Source organism: Lepeophtheirus salmonis, chromosome 5 (genome assembly GCF_016086655.4).
Source record: "Lepeophtheirus salmonis chromosome 5, UVic_Lsal_1.4, whole genome shotgun sequence".
NCBI classification, from domain to species: Eukaryota; Metazoa; Arthropoda; class Copepoda; order Siphonostomatoida; family Caligidae; genus Lepeophtheirus; species Lepeophtheirus salmonis.
The window spans coordinates 10,972,174-10,989,709 of NC_052135.2; the positions used below are offsets into that span (position 1 = coordinate 10,972,174).

At 30.6% G+C, this 17,536-nt stretch overlaps 1 protein-coding gene and 2 long non-coding RNA genes across 3 annotated transcripts; 1 reads left to right on the top strand and 2 right to left on the bottom strand.

Annotated features, from left to right (window-relative positions):
- Positions 1 to 103: 103 nt before the first annotated feature.
- Positions 104 to 2,221, bottom strand: LOC121117899 (uncharacterized). The gene is made up of 5 exons (XM_040712420.2): positions 1,906 to 2,221; positions 1,576 to 1,801; positions 967 to 1,409; positions 773 to 900; positions 104 to 702 (listed from the first exon to the last, which is right to left on the bottom strand). The coding sequence occupies exons 3-5, from the start codon at positions 1,242 to 1,244 to the stop codon at positions 281 to 283; spliced, it is 828 nt and encodes a 275-aa protein (XP_040568354.1). The 5' UTR covers positions 1,245 to 1,409; positions 1,576 to 1,801; positions 1,906 to 2,221; the 3' UTR covers positions 104 to 280.
- Positions 2,222 to 3,805: 1,584 nt separating this feature from the next.
- LOC121118504 (uncharacterized) lies at positions 3,806 to 6,008 on the bottom strand. The gene is made up of 2 exons (XR_005864481.2): positions 5,868 to 6,008; positions 3,806 to 5,798 (listed from the first exon to the last, which is right to left on the bottom strand). It is a non-coding gene; the product is annotated as an uncharacterized lncRNA (long non-coding RNA).
- On the top strand, positions 5,863 to 6,516 carry LOC121118503 (uncharacterized). The gene is made up of 2 exons (XR_005864480.2): positions 5,863 to 6,002; positions 6,241 to 6,516. It is a non-coding gene; the product is annotated as an uncharacterized lncRNA (long non-coding RNA).
- Positions 6,517 to 17,536: the final 11,020 nt, after the last annotated feature.

The window sequence follows — 17,536 nt, forward strand, 5'->3', positions numbered from 1 at the left end:
AGGAAGAATCTGGAAATGTTTGTAGTTAAAATGGAATTGAGAATGCACCCAAAGTAACGGATCATGTTTCGTAAATAGGACATGATCGTTCAAGAAAAAGGGATTTTTGAATATTGATATTATATTTTATCGTGTATTTACATTACATGTATGCCATTCAGGATAATCATGTGAAGTAACAATATAGAGTATATAAAATATATTATTATATATAAAATCGAAGCATAGAGATAAGGAGACTTAATTATTGGTAGAATGAACATATTTCAAAGTCAAAAAGTCAATTTTTTAAATAGTCAAATACTCTTAGCTCAGTTAAAAAGCGAATAACGCCAACCAATCTATAGTACAAATTAAGATTACTATGTATGACCTTCTTTCCATGATCTCTTATTTCCACCATCATCTTATTCACATCATCAGGATTGGTTAAATCAACATTTTGTAGATCGAAGGATGATAATTCACTTTTTTCAATGATTGTATGAGGAAATGCTCCAGATGCAAACATAAATCCGATAAAGGAAGACTTTTTAAAATCCATCTTTATATCCTCGAATGAAAGAGGTACTTTAATATCTGGATCTAATTCAGTCACAAATGCGCATAGACACTCTCTGTAGTATTCGAGATAGTTGTCCAAATTCTTGGTTAAGTCTTCACATGTGACTGAACTAAGTAAAAAATAAACCAAATCCGATCCTATGAGTGACAATATTCAAAAAGTAAATTATTTTAGGTAAATACTGTGAAGGGAAAGTATTTAACTCACCAATATTTCCTGAATAAACCCCTTGCATATCCAAAAGAATGACATCATTAACTTTTTCATCATCATTGTACTTGAACAACATATTATTGAACCAAGCATCTCCGTGACATAAAGTTTTAAATTCTGATCTATGGACAAGCAAAAATAGAAATGAGAAACATAAAGAACCAAAAAATGTAGTTTTTTTAATCAACCTGGATTCGTACAAAGTCTTTTTTATTTTGACTGCAATAGAGACATCTTCTGGTGTATTTTCGAAAAAATCCTTTAATGATTTTTCAAAAGTTTCAACCAACAAATCATTTTCTGACCCATTTAGTAAATCCTCCAATAAATTATAATAGGAATTGACCAATGTTGCACCAAATTCATCAAATTGATCAGATTGTACAGGCTCAGCAAAAAAATTATTTTTTTTCCATTCAGAAAAACCCCCCAGGATATTTTTGGAAAAGAACAAAAGCTGATCCATGAAGCTCTGCTAGCCATTTACAAACATTATACACATGATCATCGTCCACTCCAATCTTTTTATCCACGGGATCTCTATAACCACTAGCTCCAAGATGTTCGAAAACTAAAACCTGCAGATCCGGGTTGTTTACAGAATATATCAGAGGTACGGTTCGTAATATCTCTACAATACATGAAATTAAATTAATCTCACAAACTGCTCACGACAGCGTAGATAATCAATTATATAAAAAATGAATATTTCAATATGAATTAACTCTCACAACTAAGAAAACGTTGTGCACATTTAAAAATACCAATAATTAAATCAATTAATGAGTGAACCTCACTTGGCTTGACATATTTATCCAAATCATTTAGATAGTTGTTGTAGAAGGCAAATTCTCGCTCAAACAAACTAAATTGTTTCATTCCCTTTTCACATTTTCCACGCTTCATTACTTTGAACATCCAATTAAACATTTTTTCCTCATTTGTTTTCACATTTTTTACTTGAATGTCAACTGCAACTAGATCTCCAACATAATTATCCCCTATATCAGATCCAACCCTAGCCTAAAAAAAGATTTTATATTTCATTTCCATCAAATAAAGCATAAGGAAAATATGCAAAAAACATCGTTTTCCAAATCATTGTAATCTATTGAAATGGGCCTTACACTATACGAAAGGAATTGGATGTCATTTCCATATTTTTCTTTGAGTATGTCGTGGATGAAAGATTTGTTGACTATGTCCTCTCGTAATTTTGACGGATGCTCAGCCATAATTATAGGCACTTCAACGATCAAACACCTTGACCTTAGTTGAGAACGACTTTTAGTTATAAAATGATTTGTCGTCACCTCAGTAGGAATTCTCAATTTAGTACTTAGCTTTCCTAAAATTTATATTATCACAGGTAATAAATTTATAAGCTAACATGTCCCACACAATCGCATCAGACCATAGACTAGAGATAAAAAAATGATCAGATCTGTCTATGAGTTCTATATATAAATATATGGAGTGACACCATATATAAATAAATGACGCAACCTCAACCCGGGGTTGACATTGTAAGGAAAAATAAAGTGGCAGATTCTTTGTCAACATAAACAATTTACTTTTAATTTTAAAGCCTCATTGTTTCTCCTATTTTTATAATCCACGTAGCATAATGTGTATCTCCACCAAATAATCAAAATTTTAATATTGAAAAGAAAACATTTCTCAACTAAAATAGCTACTTCAACGGATTGTTCCGACCTATACATGACGTATAATCTTAATAAAGTTCTTTATGTATTTTCTTTTGTACCTGTGCATGGTATTTACGATGGTTTAAGTGTACTTGCATTTAACCTAGCTACTTAAATAATAATTTTATTATAAAATAAAATGGATTTATAACAAAATATTAATTTATAGATGACTATTTCTAATTTATATTTTCCCTGGTTTATTATTAATATTTTTTAATCAACTCCACCCTTGTCAACAATATGAAAGAAAATCGTTTATACTAATTATTTTATTCAATTGAAGCAATGTATCTTAATTTTACTTAATTTTTAGATTGTTGAAAATATAGAATTAAATATATTCAAGTTTACAAATTGCAGTATGCCCGTTTCTTTTACTTTGTAATTATATAATAACATAGTATATACATTGATTAATCCCAATATATAAAAAAGCAATGAACTAAATACAATAAATTATATTTCTGACTTTGCAAACTTTTTTTTTGCTTCTCAAAACTGATTGTAACCAGAGGGTTTGTGGCACAAGTAGCCAGATAACAAACTCTTTATAATATTAACGTAGACATCAAATAAACTATAATGTTTAAGGTGGTAAACTGGAAAAGTTTTTAGTTTGTATACATTTATACTTTTAATAATTTGTGAAGATTGCATTGAAATTTCTTGGAAATGACCCACTTGTTTTTCACAAGTTGAATAAAGATTCTCAAAACAAGTCAATCTTAGAGCAAGATTACTCCACTTTTAAACATTATGGCCGGTAGTTTTATGATTTAAGTGTTGAAAAATCCAATTATTATGATCAGAAGATACTTAGCTTCTCTAATTATGACTTATAATATGTTAATAATGAATCATCCTAAAGGAGTTTCTTTTTTAATCTTTTGGTTAAAATTAACCATTTACTATTTACGCACATAACTGTATATATAGTCAATTAAATATAGAAATATTAGTAATTATTTAGTATATACTAAAGAGACTATAAGGGAAAGAGAGGCATGTATATCTATCAAGAATTTTTTTTTTTATCCTTAATTCAAATTTGTCTAAACGTCTGTATATGCGATCTTGTAATATCTTGCGGAGTTCATTGTTATGTCACGTTTTTTGACTAAGATTTATCAAATATAATTTCATCCAAGTCAACGTTTCGGACAGTGCTATGTATTTTTCTTTAGAATAAACCAAAAACATAAACTATTAATTAAAACCATAGTTGATAGTATTTGAATCATAATTATGCTCTAAAAAATTATAAAAGTTATTTTAAAACAAACATACTAACCCTAATCGAATGGTATTAATATTCTTTATTTTTTGATCGAGGTTACGTGAATTTTGAACAAAATTCATATGCGCATAGTTTTTGTTTACTTTCTATTTCAACCATCTTGTCTCCTCTTTCCTTTTTAGTCTCTTTAGTATGTACTATAAAGGCATAAATATAATTTAAATAATATCATAACAACTGTTATTAATAATTGTTTTATTATTCTATGGTAATTAATATGTAAATGTATGTACTATTCATCAAGTTCAAGATTATTTATAATTTCCGGAAGTTTTTGAAAGTTAAAAATCGCTCACCCTCAATTACAATACATGTAAATTGAAAATATATAAATGTGTTGGGTTATAATAATGAATATAGTGGAGTTCTTTTAATAGCTGGAGTGGAGCAAGGCCCAGTCACTCAACCTCAACACGTGCTGTAATATAATCAAAATCTCTTCCGCGAAAACAACATTTTGAACTGAAATAATAAAGTTTTAAAAAACTTGCTTAGTGTTTCATCCTGGGAGTGCCACTATTCGTCAATTACAAAAAAATTATCAAAAATAAAGTTTAGATCCGACATTTTTGGTAATATATGAACGAACAATAAATATAAATAAGGTAAATATAGATAGATATACTTATACATAATTTTAAAATAGATATGATCGAATGATGATAAATTTATTTATAATATTAATATTATAGTAGACAGTACATTCCACTTGTCATGAATGTGGAAAAGTAAATGAAAATGATACACGGAAAATACTGTCTATTATAATATTAATATTGTTAATAAATTCACCATAATTCAATCATCACTCTTTTTTAATTCTATATTAAAGAGTTACCTAAAATATTCATACAAAAAGTAGACTGTTAATTAATGTTTATTTTCTCATTACAATGAAAAGGTTTAGTGATTATTTTGTGATATTCTGTTTCTCCCGTCCTTTTTACATAAACAAACTACACCAGGCCTTTAGTCATTTCATCATCATCAACAAGCAACAAGCAAAAAGGTAGCGCATCTCAGATCTCCTAAATGCTGGAGTTGATGTGATGAACATTACGGATGTTAAGTGTTTTAGGAGCCTGGAATTTAACTTGGCCAAGATGAAAAAAAAGGAGAATACATCTCCAGGATGTAAGGAAGTGGAGAGCATAATTTAAAGAGGGATAAGAAGTTCTTGCTAGGTTTTGAGAATAATATAGAGGAGGATCCCACTAAGTCTATGAATCGCCTCACCAACGACTTCTCTGTGGTTCCTAGGACTATCAGGATGACTATAAAGCACAATTAGGGATTAGTTTCTTTCTCAAGGACCCCACCCCACCTTCTGACAAAGAATTCGAGAGCTGGAAGAAAATCCTTATATGGAGCAAGGAAAATGTGATAATTTTCTGGAACAAGAAGATTTTCACAGTTGATGAATTCCACAACTGCCGAAAAGACCGATGGCTTGAGGAAACAAAAGAAGAGGTCCAAGGGGCTTACCACACCAAATATTTAACCGAAACAATAGTCCTCGGCGTTGTGTCTCTGATGGAAAGAAGATGTATCTGTTATTTTTCAAGGCTGGGCAGAAATTAGACTAGGAGGCCTACTATAAGGTACTTAGGTAAACCATCTTTACCATGACTGAAGACAAACTCCACGGAGAGTAATTACGTGTGGAATCAGGACGGCTCCCCCTCTCACACGTTCTGCGCAGATAACATGGCTCGATTCTGGTTCAAAAAGATATGATCCCTTTCCTCGCCAGATTTGAACCACTGGACTTTTCTATATAGGGTACTTTGTAGATGGAAACCAACAGGACCTCACATCCAAATGTGGACTCACTGAAGACCTCCATAGTGGCTGCAAGGGTCATTTTCTTAGAGGAGTTTTTCATCAACTCATGCATGGCCTTCAGGCGACGTGTAAGGACTGTGATTGATAATGAAGGTGGCCATATTGACTGAAAAAAGTTTTTCAAAAACCTTGTTTACATGTTTTGTGAACATTATTTTTTTGACTACTATTGAAAATATAAAATTATTAAAGTATTTCTAAATTCATATCTTGAGTCCACGTTTTGATGCCCTACCTTGTACATCTCTTGCTAAGCAGATGATTCCTAACTTTAACGGATAGAATGTGATGATCTAAACTTCATTTTTGGCAAGTGTTTCGTAATTGACTTGAAAAATAATGTTAAAGATAATATATGTAGCACTCTCAGGTTGAAATAATAAGGTTGGTTCACTGAGGTGCTTACGCAGAATTTAACACGCATTTTTTCTTCTCCTACTTATTATTATGTTTGTAACTTTTTTATGTTCGAAAATAATTTATGAAATGAAGTGCACTAATAATAATAAAAAGGGAGAAATTTTGCGTGCTTAATGATTGCGTAAGAACTTTGGTGAATCCAACTTTATTCTAATAAAGCTTTTTTCATCAAATACTTTTTATTTTAGTTCAAATGTTGTCTTTGTGGAAGATATATTTATTGTAGCTTGTGACTGAACATGGATTCTCTGATGCTGATTAAATGACAAGGGAACAATATTGTAAAACTTAATTAGAACTTGCCATTTGATTTTTAACCATAAAAAATACACTTCACCCTAGATGAGGTTTGGTAATCCAGGCTTGTTATACTCCAGATATTAGTAAACCTCATTAAACAACCGCTCTGTTGCATATATATCAAGGCTTGCTTTATTAAATAAACAAAGGTGTAATGTATTTTCCTTTCAGTTGTTTTTATTCATTTCTATAAGTTGATGATGGGGCATTAGCAAACTAAAAAATATATATTATCACAGGGGAACAATCAGTGTGGGGGAATTTTGTACAAACAAATTGAAGACAATAATCGAATTTATTTATGAGCGCAAAATCCAAAATTGATCTCCGTTTTTCTCTCAGTCATCTACATTCTGAAATATCTGGGATTATAGTAATTCGGGACTATTATCGTTCAGGGCCTTTTTTTGTTGTGTATCACCATTGTTTAATTTACTTTTATGAATATGACTTAGGGATTAGTTTTTGCCAGAATCAATCGATGTACCTTTTAATGTAGCAACTTGTATATATATTTTATTATCGTAGTTTTATGTACATCCTTTAAATCCCAAAAAAAATATGATTGTAAAAGTATTATTGTACCAACAATCCAATTGTTTACTTTATTAGCTCTTCCTCAGGTCCGTTACTTCCATACTTAGGTAGTGTCCTTGGAACACTATTATCGTTTACTCTTAAAACAATCCCCAAATCAAAAGTAGAATTATTAAAACTTATGTCAAAGTGTTATTTATTACTTTTAATTGGGTACCCAGTAGAAGTATGGCCGACCGTACTATTTTCTCTTTCTATCTTGAAACCTTCCAATTCAATTATCACAACCTTTCAATAAATAAGAAATACCTTCGGTACGTCAAGCATAGGGAAGGGAAGAATATATTGATAAAGATTTTCGAGTTATTCGGTTAATTAGTACTTCGAAGGGTCACGAAAGAGGATGGAAGGTTTCATTGTGTGAAAGGGTATACTTAAATAAAGAAAAAAAACATTCCCAAATAAATTGAGAGTATTGAGTATACTAATAAATATATATGAACATTTTATTACTAACACATTTAACAAAAAATATAAGAATTACAAAAAATTCAACAATATTCAAAAATACTACAGGAACAAAACATAAACAAATGAATCATATGTAACAAAATAGAGCCATCACAGGAAATTAATAAATTACCATATATAACAAATGAATAAATAACATTAAAATTTACAGAAAACATACATATGTATAGCTGTCCAAATTTCCAATTCGTTTGGATTCGCGATCGTTTTAAAAGAAAATGTTTTGATCCAAAGCTATCGAACAATTTCCAATTTGCTATTCCAATTTGGGAATAATATTTCACATATATTTTTTCTTCTTCTTGGATGAAAGTAATAGGTATCATTGTGGTTAATAAGTGAACTTTAAAAAAATTAATGAAAAATATGAAAGAACCTCATTTTGGATTACATATTCCAAAAATGGTGTAATCCCATGTAAAAAGTTCTTCGAGCAATTGTGATTGATAAAATTATAACACAATTCAGTGATATTTCATTATACTATATATATTAAAACTTCATATAGGTAATAGACAAATAATTAAGTTTGAATAGGAGACATGATTATAGACTGGTAACTAAGCGTCCATATGATAAAATTTGATTTGTTCATATCTTTTTAATTTAATTATTTAGTTATTGCTTATTGGCTATTATTGTATAATTGTTAGGTATAGAAATTACAGTAAAACTCCTATGATTGTATAATCCTACCTGTAAACTTATTCCAGCAATTATGATCGATAAAATCATAACAAAATCACATGATAATTAATGTAATATAATATTAAGACTTGTTATTAGGTACTAAATAATTAAGTTTGTATAAGGACCATGATTAGAGACTGTAAACTAAGGGTAAAAAAAATTCAATTAGGCTTTGTACTTATTCATATCCGAGTTTACTGATGTCCAAGAAGAACAACACCAGAAAAAAAATTTACACTATGACTTCCGTGCAAAGTAATTCTACTGTCATGATTCATTGTAGATATAAGAAAATGTCGTAATGCCTTACATAATTAGATATGATCTCCTCCAGCCTCATCCCTCAGTCAACAGAGGGACTCCGAGAGAACTCACCTTCTCCTCTGAATACTCCTTAAGAACCAAATTCACAGGTTCTTCCACACAATGAGACCTTCCATCTTCTTTTGTATACCCTTTGAAATACTAATTAACCGAATAACTCGAAAATCTTCTTCAATATACTCTTCCCTTCACTTCGCGAGAGTTGTATTGACCTCAAATATTAGACAAGGTATTATTTGGCATAATTGAATCAGAAGGGATTGTCTCCAATTTCGGTAGAAACGAAGTATGTTGTTTTTATAGGTTTCTTTCAAGGCTTTGGGGATTTTTTAAGGGTAAAAAATGACTCTGAACAATAATGTTTTACTATAATTCCAGGATATGTTGATTTGAATTCTGCACCCTAGAAGGTTTGACTGATGTTTCAACATACTTGCTAAAATTTATTGATTGCTTGAGGGCTCTGGCGTTGGAATTATTTTTTGAGGTGTAAAAAAATATCTTTGATTGGTTTGATGTTTCTTCGATTTATTTCTGAGTTAACATCTCCCTCTTTTTCTTTGTAAATTGACTTGAAATGTTGACTTTGATTTAAATATAATTATAATATTTTCCAGAATGTTATTTTAAATAAGAAGGTTCTCCTCTTTACTTTTCAGTTGATATTAACGGTCTTAATTCAGTAAGGAACGCCAGATAAAAAATAATGCAAGTCTTTTCCCATCTTCCTGAACTCATAGAGTTCATTAATATACTTCCAACTGCTCACGTTTAGAGTTTGCTTTCTATTTTTTTCTTCAACTCAGTAAGCTAAATTATGTTGACAGCTTCTTCAAGACATTCTTCAAAAGCAAAAGAAGTGGCTAGTAAATACAGATACATCTCCAAGTTCCTTGCTGCATTGCTATCGAAAATAGTGAAGGATCATGTGGATCCCCTTGTTTACAACCCTTCTCAATAGAAAAAATACCACTCCCCCTCCAGATTAGCATCGATGTAAAGCTATTTTTTATTTATTTTGCTTTTTCTATAGAATCTTGCAATTACCTTGGAATTTCCTCAATCCATCGGTCCTTCATGAAATTTATGCGTATCAACTTATTTTCCCATTTGTAACTGATAATTAGAATATATTATGTATCAGTTTTCTTTTTAGCAAGTGTGAAAAAGTTATAAAGAAGCATTTCTTACTTATAAAGTAATAAAAAAAAAATTGACCAATTTAATTTGCTTAAGTACTTATCTATATTAATAAAGAAAGTTTTGTGTGAATAGATAGATTGATTGATTTTTGGATTCTGTAAAATCATTTTTTAGTGTATGTTAGGACTGATTAGATACGTGATCTAGAAAGTAACAATACAATCGAGTGTGCACGTCATATCACAAAGAAAAGGGGAGTATATTTGTAGAGTTGTATCAAAATGTTATATACAAATATAAATCTTGCAGTTGTTTAAGTCAACTCATAATAAAAAAATAATAAATGTTACGTTAGAAGAGATTTAGCAACGAGCGTGTATAGCTAAAACTCCACCAAGGAGCACTTTAGCCTGGAGAATAAAGTACTCTCTGACTCATCACGTCATATATAAAAAAATCAAGTGATAGTTATTATTATAATTTAGAACACTTCTGTTCACGTTAAGTCTGTGTTCAATTTGTTTCTTCTCAGTTTTCGAGCATTTTTTATCATAAATTATTTTATTACAAAATTAATAAAATGATAAGATTCAAATAACATGGTCGTTTTTTATATCTTGACGGATATATTTAATATATTTTTTTATAACTTAGAAAAGTAATACATAACTAAATACCCGTAAAAATAATAATACATAAGAATCGCAATTATTATAAAATAAGCAATAATCTATGTGGTTGTATATGGTCACAATTCTGAAGTTTTAGTAGAAGTATTTATGGACAAAACAATTCTAAAAAGAATCCAAAACGGAAAGAAAATATTCCAAAAGAAGAGGATTTTATATTCAAGAATACGTTTATAATAGTCTTGAGACTTGGTTAAGCAAGGATTTTTTCCCCGGTTCGGTCTTAAGTGATTTTTTAGACCGATTTGGACCAATTTTTCGTTCTAGAACGTCGACCAATTTTTTCGGTATCACTTTGTGGATCCATTTTTTCGGTCTCAATTTATGGATCCATTTTTTTCGATCTAAACGTATGAACGGATTTTTTGGTTCTCTCAAATATTTTAAGAGACCAAATTCCTTTTTTTTCTAGATCAACCTTCATTAATTTTTTCGAAAAATCTCAAAATACATGATATGTTAAAATTCATTTGAGCTATCTCTGTTTAAACTTCGTATGATGTCATTGTACTTGAAAATACATATGATGTTACGTTATTAATAATTTATCTATAAAATCGGTCTGAACTAATTTTTTTGAGACCAAACTAGACATAATTTTTCGTTTGTACGCTTTTCTAGACCGAACTTTTCTATGAGACCGGTCCAGACCAATCTATGATTTCCAAACCAAAACCCAACACTATTTTATACTTATGAAACTACTTATTCAACTGATGTCAGGAATAACCATTCAGAACTTTCATGTTCTTTTATTCTTGAGATGACATTTTTGTTGTTATTATTTTGTAAGAGAAAGTTTATTATATACCTTTATTATATAATTACCAATATTGAATTATCTTTATTTTTTATTGCAAAAATTAAATATACTTTGCTATTTTGACAAAATATTTTATATTTTATCTAAGTATCAAGAAGATTGCATAATAAAATGAAGGCAAAAAGAAAAAGCTAGGTTCGCGGATGGCAGTACTAAAAATATACACTCTATAAAAGTTTTTTTCCTTACATTTACACATTTTCCAGGGACAAGATATGAATTTTTTCGAAAGATCATAAGCTCACCTCAATTTTTATTTTAAAATAATTGGTCCAATATCATTTGAAAATCCAGATGATATACTTTTTAAACTGTTTTACATATTTTCTTAGACTTTTATAAATAAAAACGTAAAAATAACAAAAAAGTGATATTTTATATTGTCAATTTATTTATTGAAGACATTCTTTTTTAAGCATTCAAATCTTTGTCTATAATATTCTACGACTTGAAGTTGATACTCTCTACTCTAGATCTTTAGCTATTATGGTCGCGTAGTCAGATTTCATTTTTATTTCTCTCTTTGAATTGTCATTAATATTACTCTTGTGTCTTGACGAGGTTGAAGAGACACAAATTATTAAATATAGGAATCCAGGACGACCGGGAGAAATGAGGAGAGAAGAGACGTGGGGCCAACGATGTCATTTAATAGGAACACGTATTTATTCTTATTAATGCATAATCATTACTACTCTGACAAACATACACAATGCAGGGCTATTACTAGGAATAATAATGAGGATTGTACTTAATACATATATTAAATAATAACTATAACTAAAACATGAGAAGATAGGAAAGGAGTCAAGAATACATAACAATTATTTATTTGATTTTTTTGCTTACATGTACTCTTCATTTCTTGACCATGATAATATCTAATTTTGTTCTTTAAGTTATAACTTGAAAATTAGGTTTTCCTCTTCTAAAGCTGTCAGTTTTTTTAGTCGAATATACATTCGAAGCTATATTCTCCTTTTCCTCATCATCTAAAACATTGCTAAATTGAGGAAACGTAACCAACTCCTATATCAAATACCACATATGAGTATGAAGCTTCTTCACAACGACTTCAGCTCATTAATTGTGAATTTGTCTGAAAAATAACATATATTGGTAAAATTGCAAGTCCTCTACATTGGCTTAAAAAACATAACAAGGAATGTGTTCATCCTATTTAGCTTTATCATTGAATCTCTATCATAATTTATTTCCTCTCTGAATAAAACATATTTTGGGGGTATATATTTCTGGCCATCCATCTTGCTATATGAATTGCTTCTGGTTTCTTCCAGTGGAGGATTACCTCTGAGTGAAACTAGAGTGAGTTATTCTATTTTTTGGTAATCAGCTATTACAGATACATCTGCTTTCAAAATTTTATCAATTTACCCTTTTCCTTTCAACCATAATCCTTTAATAGTGATACGGATGTTCTTTATTCAAGTTACCCCATTTGTCCTTGAAGTGTTTGAGCCAGGGATTTTCTGGAGACTGAACTTTACTAAACAACTTTTCCCAAACTGCACCTATAACTACTTCTAGTATATGGTGTCAACATACTAGAAAAAATATTTTTTTTTTTTGTTAAATTTGTTTTTTATTACCTTAGAAGCACCTTTGTAAATTCCACTATTACTGGTGGTGGTGTCAAACACAACAGCAGTAATCCTATCTATGAACTTCTAAGTCTCTAATAAATATATGCATTGGCTTGGCAATGAGCTGTTAAACTTCTTATTACTGACACTCCCAACTGTTTTCCTTTCAAAATATCTATGTAGACCAGATACAAGAACTGCTAAAATTTCAGTGTTGTATCCATGAAAATCTCTCAAGATTTTCCTATCCCAGTGTAGTTCAGCATATGGACGAGGATCTTCAATGAATGTTGACATGTAGGTTTTATTGATATTTAGTCTGGAAATCATCCTGTTTCGACGAGTAGTAGATGGGCATACAATGAGATTATCTAAGTTAGCCCCGTCAGATTTAAAGCGGCACAAACACCGCCTGTTAATATGTTGACAGATAGTCCTAAGCGATCTGCAGTGTTGCATATTATTTTACATTCCATATTTTTGGAGAGGGAAAGTCAATATAATTCAATTTTGATTGCAAGTTTCAAAAGTATCACTCTTTTTGTGATTCTTATCCTTAGTCTCCACTTCTGGTAAATGAGTATTTGAGTCTTCATGGGATGCTGCAAATTGAAAATGGTCAATGGTTATGAGTTAATTAATTATACAAATAATTTTAATCCAACCTTGTTCTTAACTACGTTCATGTTGTTCACTCATTTCACTTTTATCAAAAGATATTTTCAGATAAATGTTGTCGTGCTCCGACACATGAGCATTTTGCATATTTTTCTGAAGCTGATCTTTTGTCTTCTTTAACAATAAATAACCTGTTAGTCTCGATCTTTTTAATAGCATCGGAAGCTCCAATGACAAATAAAGTGTCCCCTTCTCGTCCTTTGTTCCTTACAAGTTCTCTTTGCGTATCATAAAGATTTTCAAGTAGTTGAATTGCATGGTATGATTGCTTCTATGGTTAATTTGGCAGGATCTTTGACAGTAGATTTTCCAATATACTTAGGCTAACTTTGAAGATACAGAAAGTATTGTATTGCTTGTTTATTAGTGGGGGAAGTTGTGAATCACTTTTTGTAGAAGAATGGTATTCAATAGATACAGTGTTAATGACTATAACATAATAAATACTGTTCTTTCTCATTAATTAACAATGTTACTTTTGCAGTGTAAATCAAGAAGTACTTTTTCCCACTCATTTCATTAATAAAAAATATAAGTAGGTAAACTGGTTTGATAATAACTTAATCCAATAACAACTTCTCTAAATTTTAGGTGATAAGTTATAAAAGCCAAATAAAATATATCTTTCTGATTTTGAAATTGGTATCATAAAATTATCTTAAATTAACAAATTAAGTTGAGTTTATCTCTTTTGAAATATTTATATCTTTTCCCTGCAAAATGCGTATAAACAAGATAAAAAAAACATTTCCAAGATATTTAATACTTGAAATTTAATTTTCGAATTTTTTTCAAAAAAATTAATTTTAATTTTTGGGTTCAAGGATTTTTTTTTGAAAAAAAAAAATCTAGAAACGAAGACTTCCCCCAATAAATATATTTATAATTCTGCGGAGACCCCTAAATCAATTACATTAAATGGTTTCTCAAACAGATGTATCAAGTAAAGCTGATCAAAAGTGTAAATAATCTTTAACATTTGACTCTTGCCAGAAGGTGTCACAGAGTATACCGAATGTAAGTGGATCTCTAAACAAAATATCAAATATGTACATTTGAAGGACAATGAAAATTGCGTTGGGATTCGAGACACGTGCCCGTGTCCAGCGCTCAAACGTAAAAACAAGGTGTTCTTAAGATTAAAAAGTGTAAATAGCCACAATAAATAAGCTTCTCACACCCTTTTAATGGATATTGCATAACAAGGGCGTCAGAAAGGGGTGGGCTAGAGGGTCTGTAACCCCCTCGCAAAAAAAAATGTTTTTACTAGTTGTTGTTTTTTTGTCATTCGAGCAAATTAGCAGTAGAGCAAAAAATTTAATATTTGAAAATTTTTTTCTCTAAAAATTGTATATTTTTGTGAATAGCAATGATTTTTTTTTTTTAATTTCCAAAAATTATTTGATATTTTAAATTTTTCCGAAAAAATTTAATATTCTGTTAATTCCTATGAGTTTAGAATTTTTTTGTGAATAGCTATGAATTTCTAATTTTTTTTTCCAAAAAAATTAATATTTTATATTTAATTTTTGAATTTGTTTTCCAAAAAATCTAATTTTCTGTAAACGGCTGTGGATTTTTGATATTTTCTTCAAGAAAAATTATTTTCTTGTGAATAGTTAAGGATCTTTAGATTTAAAAAATTTCCAAGGACCAAGCCCTCCCTAGATATTCTGGATGAGAACTCTTGCTCCAGATGACGGAGTGTCAGAACAAAAATATTGTAGAATAATGAGACATCAATACTTTAAATATTCAGGCCCATGACTACATGGGTTAGATAGAGTATACCCTCCCCCTCCTATAAAAAAAAAAAAACTCTTCGCAAGTTTCTAAAATTTTTGTGTCAAATTTCTAGTCAATTTGTTATGAAACTTTTTTACTTTATTTTTGACAATAGTTATACGTATTTCCATCCTAAACATGATTCCAAATTTCGAAAAATATTGCATAATATATTGCCATCCAGCCTCAGTTTTAAAAGTCTGACAATTTTGTACTTGGCGTCATTCGAAAGAACTGATAAAAAGCTACAAATTTGATGTTTGTTTTCATTTTGTGCGATCAAAAATGTCTGAGAAATAAGCGAAATCGCAGAGGGTGTGCGATCACCTCCGTGCACAAGACAAGAAGATCTTCACAGTGGACGCTGTTTTGAAGATGAGAAATTATCGCGAATCAAGAGCTCAAGAACCTTCAGGACCAAACATCCAGCTCAGGTCATGGTCCTTGGGGTCATGGCGTCCCACGGCAGCAAGATGCCCCCTACTTCTTCAAAGCCAACAAGAAAGTCAACAGGGAAAGTCTATTAGACGGTCCTCAGGTACATATGTCTTGTCATGGCTAAAGTGCACGTTCTCCAGAGAGTACTATGTGTTTAACTAAGACACTGTCCCGACACACAAGTTCAAGAAGGTGCAACATTTCTGGAGGGAGAACATTGCTGCGTTCTGGCCTTCTTCCTCTCCCGACTTAAACCCCCTAGACTCCGCTGTTTGGTGAGTCTTGGAGGGCAAGACGAACAGACTTCTCACCTGAATATCGATCCCCTGAAGGATGTGATCACGGAGGAGTGGAACAACTTGTCCTCGGCTTCATCAAGGCCAGCTGTGCTTCTCTTCCTTCCCGTATTGAAGCCATCATTCAGAATGGAGGAGGATATATTGAATAGAATGTGTAGAAAATTGTTGAAGTATCAACTTTTGATTAAAAAATTTGCCATAGACATGGCACAAAATAAAAATATGGAGAAGTGCAAATGTCTTTGGAAATTTTCGTATTTTTGAGGCCTCAACCTGTAAATATTGCAATGATATTTTGTCCAAAAAACTATGGTTGCTGTCAATCTTAGAGATGGCCATGTAAAATTAGAAGACAATCACAATTCTTTGGTATGATATAAATTATTTTTCCTCAAAAGCAAATAATTATCTGCTCAAAATAAGTGTATAAAATTCAAAAATTACAATGATAAACAACATATGGAGTTGATTCAGTGACATTGATTCGTACATTTGAATATTCCTGTACTATTGCAGTAAATATTAACATCTTTAATCTTGTACTTCCATCTAAAACATGTTTCTCTAGACATCAAGTAAATGTTATTTCCTTTGCATATAAATTATATTTTTAGCCAGAGTAGAACAAACAAAATAGAGTTGGTAGTACTTTTCTAAAACATTGTCCAACGACATTTTAAATATCATTGACATTTTTGTGGTAAGCCAATAAACAATAGAGAATGGTTGTGATAGGTGGAAAATAAGGAATTATGTCATTGTTATGTATTGAGTGTCTTTGTACACATAAGCGAATATGAGAGTGGAATTTTCTAAGGGCATTCAAATTTGGCCCAAATATTACTGACATGCATTTCTTTTTAAAGACGTTTTTGACATTTTTTACTTTTTCTTTTCTTGAATTTGAAAAATAAAATCATGATTTTTTTTTCTTTGATAAGATTTTTTCATTTGACTTTCTTTACAAAAAAAATTGCATAATGACCTTTTTTTAAAAAGAAAAACATTCTTCTTACAAGAAATATAATCTAACATTGTCCAAATATATTATAAATAATTATAGTTTCCTTAGAACTGGGTGGCAGTTGTCAGAGGTATATAAAATATGTCTTAGAAAGCGGAGATTGTCAGTGATGCATAAAGTAGGGATAATTTGAAGACTATTTTGGTGGAGAACAGCTTAGCTGTCATGACATTTTGTTAGATTATCTGCACTGGCCTTAAGAGAAAGGAAATAAACACAAAGGGCACTCTGTATACAGAAAGGGCATTCGCGCTAAAATTACTTCGATGTCAATCCTCAATTCAACTTCGAGTCCAAAAAGGACTTACACTTATAACTCTCAAGGAAACCCTCATTGTTACGCTACGCCTTTCACGAGCGCTCGCATTATTAATTACTTTATACTGAGATATTCCCCTCTCAAGAAAAGAACCAAGTAACAAATATAACAGCTCTTTTGGAGTTAGCGGCCTGAAGAGTAATTTTCTTTTCCTAAGTTGCCATCATTATTATTTTATTTCTGAGGAGTGAACATATCTCTCTCCTACAAGCAAAATATTATTGAAGTAAACGAAACCAAATTAAACATTTGCGTATGCTTATAAAAGAGGAAGAGTAACCCTGAAGATTGGATGTTCCC